Source organism: Echinops telfairi, unplaced genomic scaffold, assembly GCF_000313985.2.
Source record: "Echinops telfairi isolate 266 unplaced genomic scaffold, ASM31398v2 ScPeMD7_3;HRSCAF=10, whole genome shotgun sequence".
NCBI classification, from domain to species: domain Eukaryota; kingdom Metazoa; phylum Chordata; class Mammalia; order Afrosoricida; family Tenrecidae; genus Echinops; species Echinops telfairi.
In genome coordinates, this window is record NW_022103899.1 from 63395554 (window position 1) to 63402793 (window position 7240).

The following is a 7240-nucleotide window of genomic DNA, read 5'->3' on the forward strand; positions in this document are numbered from 1 at the left end:
CACCACCACCACCACCACCACCACCACCACCACCATCACCATCAGCACCACCTGCACATCCACAGCATCAGGCACTCCAGACAGCCGGGCATTTCCACCACTCTCTGTGCTGCATGTGTCCAATTTGCCTTAACTCCTTCTCACATCTCTAAGACTCCACCGTATGCACACGTGTCTGAGAAAGAAACACCGTGCTTGTCCTCCCTTCTGGGGTGATGATGAGATGACCGTGAGAATGACCTGGAGTGAGAAGCACCTGACGCCCCCCACCCCACCCCAGCCACATCCAGGCTCTGTCGGGTTCCAGCGAGGCAGTGTGAGGACCTGACACCCACGGGACAGGCTCACAGCCAGGTGCCCCTGCGCATGCTCATGGGGCACGTTCCTGTTCTGAACGAAGCTGTTGCCCACTTTTTTGTAAATCTGCCTGAGGATGGAAATGCAGAATCCGCTGCTCCACCTGGACTCTGTGCTGAAACCCAGAGCCTGGAGCAGGGCCTGGTCACCACAAGACCCAATTCCACCCGAGGGTCTCCAAGGAAACTCAGCTGACTCCAGAACCAGGCTCGCCACAAAGGTGGTGACATCAACACCTGTCTCCTGCCAGCCTCTGGCCGGCGTCCCTCAGAAGGCTCTGTGTGTCCTGGCACGCATCTCCCCCGGGTCTAGGAGGGTCCCAGCACAGGGACCCTGGGCCCAAAGGATGTGCCCTGCACCCAGCTCGTCTTTCTTTGTGGTCGTAGGACACAGTCTCTCTCTGCTGGCTCCTCCCTCCTCTCCTCTTTCTAGGATGCACCCCACCCTCACCCAGACTCACCCTCAGTAACGTCCTAACTAGCCGCCACCACCGCACACAACTGGTGGGCGATAGCACCGGCTCACATCGCCGTGAGGTGGGAGGGGAGTTACGTCATTGCACAACCTCCAAACAGGTGGCCCGAGGACGCAGATTCTGAGCGGCACGGGCCAGCCCATGACAGTCGCCATGGGTCAGAATAAACTGGACTGAACCACCGTGTCCTGGCCCACGTTGCGGGGCTGAACGGCCAGCACCTGCAGGGGCTGCTCCTGGAGAGTTTTCAGCCTCACTCGGCAATGAAACTCTTCCAATCTCCTGATGCCATTCAGCACCCCGGACTCTCCCCCCGAGAGGCACTGCCCTGCCCACCTGCCCCACCTAGCCCTGCCCCCAGGTGCCCCTCACCATCTCTTTGCTGTGGCCGGCAGCCTGCCCAAGGTGGGTACAGAAAGAGCAGGATCAGACACGGACCCTGAGTCTACATCGCACAGCTCCTTCCCCACACCACACCCATGACCCCCGGGCCCTACCACAGGGAGCCTGAGCCACACACGGCCCACGGCACACAATGTCTGCCCCGAGTGGCGCCCGTGCCACATGAGGCCCACGCCACACAACGTCTGCTCCATGTGGTGCCTGGCACACTCCCACGGCACACAGTGCCTGCACCACATGGTGTCTGTGCCACACGAGGCCCATGCCACACAGTGTCTGCCACAAGTAGTGTCTGTGCCACACCCCCATGCTACACATGCCCCCGCCACACAGTGACTGCCTCGGCGGCACCCATGGCCACAAGGCTCCTGGAGGTGACGAGAGGCACCGTGTCTGCCAGCTTCCCTAGACTCATTGTTCTGTTTTTAGCTGACACTTGGCTGGCTTCTTACCACGCTGCCGGGGGACAGGCCATCTGATGGCCCCACAGGCCAGCACTCTGCCAAGACCAACATGTACCCGGCCTCGGATGTGTCCTAGAAACTTCCAGAAATGACCCCAAAGGCTGGAATATCTGTCCTCAAATCCATCTCAGGGCAGTGAGGCCGGGCCGATGGAGGGGTGGGGGTGGCTGGGGTGCCAGGTGGCCACCCTCCCAGGCACACTCAGACCCCGGCAAAGTCCGTGACATCAGGGAGTGTGGGGGACAGGGAAGGGTCCCAGTGCCCTCGACAGGGCCCAGGCCCTGGGCTCTATCCTGTGACTCTCGTCTGCCCCTGCGGGCCATGCTGCAGGAGCAGGGGTGCCCAGCCAGCTGTGTGGAGCCTGGCCCCGCCCAGTGCTCCCGCCTCTCCCCAGAAGTCCCTCCTCGGAGACAGAAACCGGCCAGGGAGGCAGCTTTTGCGTCAGAGCAGCAGGCCTGGTTTGGCAAAGTCCAGCGGGACAGGCAATAAAACCGTCGTGTGCAGCTCAGCCCCGAGGGGACTCCAAGCGGGCGCTCCCACTGTGAGGTGAAGGGGGCACCGTGGAGACCAGCCAGGAGAGGGAGGTCCAGCAAACGGCCAGCTGGGACCAGGAGGCCGAGGCAGGACCCGAGGCGCCTCCCTAGGTGGGGGCAGGAGGCCCGAGTAGCGACGCCCAAGCATAGTGAGAAACCTGGGGCCCAGCCTGCCCAAAGCCTTGGCCTCCACAGGCACACGAGCAGATTGGCACCAGGACGGACGCTTGGAGGGGTGGCCCGTTGGAGGCACACCCAAGTCAACCAATGAAAGAACCCACCCTGCAGGCGGCAGCTCCATCAGCAGCGAGTGAGGGGCCGGAGCAGCAGGAAGCTGATGCAGGCCCACACAACAGGGGCACCGTGGGGAGGCACCGCGGGCAACTCAGGGCAGACCTCAGAGACAACCTGGGAGTAGAGAGGTGGACGTGCTCCCCTGGCTCCAGGTGACCAGCAGAGGTGCGCTGGGGCTCGAGGCTCAGACTGGAGGCAGTCTTGCCCCTGACAGCACCAGGCCAGCTCTGTCTGGTCTCTGGAGACCATCACTGGCCCACTGAGGGCTGGCAGGGGGCAGTGACACACACACACAAGGGGAACGGGGAGGGGGGGGGGGCACAAGGCAGCAGCATGAGACCAGGCCCACCAGTGACCCCACAAACGTCAGCGGTATAATAATGCCCCACTCACGGGGAGGTGACACCTACTCTGGGTCCCACAGCTGCACCCCCACGCCAGCTCACGAAAACAGGAGCCACGGACCAGAGCGCCGAAGGCAGGGACACCCAGAGGGCAAAGCGGGCGTGGGGTCGCATGGCCGTAAGGAGTGGCAGAGAGATGGGACTGCATGCGGATCAACAAACCAAAGACTGCCCAGAGCACCAGCACTCTTTGTTAGGAACTGACAGAAAGCAAAACAAAACGAAAACACTCAACTATGTCAGCCCCACACGGCTAAGAATATACGCAGAACACGGCGGACCTAGAATGGTGACAGAACACTCCGCCCCTTTCCTGGAAGCCACGTAAAACCATGGAGGAGTGAAGTGAACGGATCCTTGTCACCCCGCTCACCCCCTGCCATTGCGCCAAGGCTGACGGATGGGCAGTGGCCCTAGGACGGGTGAGCTGCCCCTGCGAGACGCTGAGACTGCTGCCCTTGGTGGGAGTAGGATGCCTCGTCTTCCTCCTGAGGAGTGGCTGGTGGTTTAGAACTGCAGACCTTGTGGTTAGCAGCCCGCTCTGCAGCCCACGGCGCCGCCAGGGCTCCTGCGTTTCCTTCATCCTCGTTCCCAAAGCAAGACCCACTGCCATCCGATCCCTCCAACTCACAGCTGCCCCCAGGGCCCGTGGCTGCAGACCTTTGGGAGCGTGAGAAGCCTTCTCCTCCGGCGGAGGGTTTCGAACTGTTGACCTGGCAGTGAGTAGCCCGAGGTCACCCACAGAGCGACCACAAACACCACGGGACAGTGTCCACATTCAGACCCCTTGAGACCAGGGACGGGAGAATGGAAGAAGGGCTTGTTTTCTCTCCAGATGCCCAGGTGGGTGCGCAGGACTTTGCTGCACCCCCAGGCTGGAGGCCCCTGGATGCAGTAACTTCCGGCACGAATCCCCCAGCACGTGGACTAACTCTCTCCCCTGAGAGGCGGGGCTCTGGTCATAGAAGACACATCCTGGCGGCCATGGTGAGGAGGGTACCCCAAGATTTGACGGTCAGGCGACGATGTGTAGACGAGTGTAGCCACTGACCCATAAATCCACCTCCTGCCCCCTCTCCAGCAGAGAGCCTCGCCAACGTGGATTGGGTCTGCACACCGATGGTGCCACACTACGTGCAGGGAGACCCACACAGAGTGAGGCACATCCACGGACAAGCGGGGCTGGAGACAGACACACAGACAGAGAGACGGGTCTGAACACACCTGTGGGAGGAAGGCCGGCGTGGGCGCCACACAGGGCAGGCCCTCACCTCTCAGCCTGCATGTGGAGACACGCATGCCCCTCAGAGAGCGGGCCCGGCCACCACCCAGTGTCCACAGTGATCAGAGTCCCGTCACAGGCTAGACTGCCAGAGTTGCCGTCAGGTGACAGCTGCTTGCCAGCCTGCCTTCCCCTCAGGCCCGGGACCCAGGGCCATTCGCCAACACCGGACACCGGGCGGCAGTCCAGGATGGTCCCACGAGAGGGGACAAAGGGGAGACCCTGCGGGTGAGGTGCCAGTTTCAGCAGGAGTGGCTCACAACCCCTCAGAGAGTGCGGGCCTCCTTTTCCACCCTGCAGGGTCACTCTGAGTGGGATGGAGAGAGCTCAGGCTTGGGTGTGGGTGGCTGGTGTCAGCGGGGTCTCCCAGGACCTGACATCTCACGACAGCAGCTGCACCGACCCCTGAACCCCAACACCCCGGGGTCCATGGTGCAGCCTGTGCTGTGCTGATGGGAGGAGGGGCAGTGACTTCCCGGGAAGCCGGCGCCCGCACGTGTCTTTAAAAAGCAGATCAAGACCCTGCACATGTGGTACCAGAGAGGAACGAGCACAGTATGAGCAGGACCGTGGCTGGCACCGGCCGGGGAGAATGGCAGCCTGCTGGACACTCTGCTGGCCCGCCCGCCCGCAGGAGGACAGGCCACTGGCAGCCAGCCCTGTTCCTGTCACTCCTGCAACACAGGCCACCGCCATGCCCAAAGGGAGGGGGCCTCCATGGGGGGGTCTACCTGGGCTCTGGGAAGCCCCCCCTCTGGGGATCAGCCCTCCCAGGAGGGGCTCTGCTCTTGGGGGTATCACCCAGGACCTTCACTTTGGGGAGCTTCTCTCATCTCTTGTGGGGGGGCGGTTACCACTCTGGACTCAGGGAGTGTCTACTCCGTAGGGCCCTACCCTGGGAGGGGAGCTTAACCCATGGCACCACCAGGGGCTCTCTTCTAGCCGTGCAGCAGCGATGCGGGCAAATCCAACCTCTTTGCAGCAACTCCAGAACCAGGACTGCCAAGACCCCTGCCCCCAATCACACGTCCACCAAGACACGGCAAATGCCACTGACTGCCCCGGCCACACACCATGGCCTCTAGAGGCCACTGCTCTGCGGGCCCCAGGAATCCTCCACATCAGTCCCGCTCAGCACACGCCTGGGAGGCTCTCCCAGAGCCCCTTGAGGTGGGTCCAACTGTTCCCTCACAAAGGCGACAACCCCCAGCAGGGAGGCCAGTACCCCAACTCCACACGTGCCGCAGGCCCGTGGCCCCACCTCGGGCGCCTCCTTACCTGGGTGGCTTTGGGAGCTCATTGCTCAGAACCGTTCAGAACGGCGCAGCACACGCAGGGAAGCGGCTCCTGGGTGCGCCGACACAGGTCACACATGCGCGTGCAGAGGATGGGGGGCGGTCAGGACGCGTCCCGTCGGCAAGCAGCACAGGGCTGTGGAGGTCTTCCGTGGACCTGGGTGGGCGCAGAAGGAAGCAATCGTTAGGGTGGGCCTGGGGTCTCTGATGCCCCTGGGTGAACCTGGGTGGGCGCAGGGGCAGGCAGCTCATCGGGAAGCATGGGCTGTGCCTGAGGAGCTGCAGTGAGCCTGAGTCCAGCCCTGTGGGTGAGCAAGCTCTACAGCTGAGTCCCGGGGGCTCCTGCTGGTCCACGACATGACAGCAGTGCTCCCCTCTGCCCGCGGGCACAGGGGTCAGGCTCAACACCATGTCCAGGTCAGGGCAGCGCCTGCCTCCTCCAGTCCTGACTGTCCAAACTATCCCCATAGAAGGCCAGCTGTGGCTTAAGGTCCACACGGCGGCCACAACTCTGCTCAGGGGCCACAACCACTGGCCTTCCAGGCGATCCCTGACTTTACGGAGGCTTCGGAGAGGAAGTGGCAGGCCATCCCCCAGCCACAGGGAAAACCAAGCGCCCCCATCACTGCCAGCAAGCCCACTTTTGACTCCCGAGCTGGGCCGCCCAGAGGGTCCCCACAGCTGTAGTGCTCACAGAAGCCCACAGCCGCATCCTGCTCCAAGGGTCAGCTGTGCCAACTGCCCGTGTCTTGGTTAGTGGCCCAGCACTGAACCACTGTGTCGCCTGGGATCCCTCAGCTTAAGAAGCGGCTCTGTTTGAGCCGCGACGCCTTGTGAAATGTAATCCTGCTGTGTTTAAGTGACATTGTTTGATGGGGCAGGATCCTGTTCTACTGTGACTAAGGTATGTTATAAGATACAACATTGCTGTGAAAACGCACACCTGTTCTACTTGAGCCACACGGGGCTGTTTCTAAGAGAGCCATCTCCTGGATCCCCACCCCACTTGCCCGAATGGCTTTCCGTTCACCTCCTCGCTCCCAGCCCCTATCCCCAGACACCCTCCTTTACAGAGGTGTGATCACAGATTTCAACATTAATTTTCCCTCTCATTGGATCCCGCCTCCACCTTCCTCCTGATCACCATTTTCTCAGCTCCTGGTCTGCTGCAGGAGCACCACAAGCCCACCAGGAGAAGGCATTTAAACCATGCGCACTGCCGCAATCTGAGACAAACCCTGTGTCTGTGTGCTTACGAGCTGACAGGCGGCCTTGGCAGCGTGTGCCTTCCTGTTGGCCCAACCCTCTACCTACGCATGCGCGGGCCTCAGGGTCTTTGATGACCTGGCGACCACAGGGGCATTCCCAATGGCACTCCTCAGACACCTGTCCTGTGTCCCGCCTGGGGAGCCGCTTCCACAGGGCACTGCCCTGGCAAAGGTGGCAGGTGACACAGCCAACGGACCCACTTCCCTCCTCCAAGTCCCAGATCACTGGGCTCACACAGGGATGAACAGAGCCACTGGGAGCCGAGCCCCTGCAGAGACAAGCCCACGAGCTCCTGCCTCTCAGACTCCCCCACCCACTCCCCCACCTCGGTCAGGTCCTTGCAGAGGCCTCTCTGGTCACACCTCCCTATGACAGTTAATGAATTCCATTCTTGATTAATCCCTCAGGAGTCTCGGTTTGCTGTTTCCTATTGCTTAGAGGTGATATCTATTTAATATACCAAAG

At 61.8% G+C, this 7240-nt stretch overlaps 1 protein-coding gene across 1 annotated transcript in view; it reads right to left on the reverse strand.

Annotated features, from left to right (window-relative positions):
* The window catches only part of HDAC4 (histone deacetylase 4), a 108282-nt gene extending 102694 nt beyond the window's left edge, over positions 1-5588 (reverse strand). The window contains exon 1 of the mRNA XM_045294467.1: positions 5490-5588. Within this exon, the coding sequence (XP_045150402.1) occupies positions 5490-5511 (22 nt within the window). The 5' untranslated portion in view covers positions 5512-5588. The remainder of the gene's footprint in view (positions 1-5489) is intronic.
* Positions 5589-7240: the final 1652 nt, after the last annotated feature.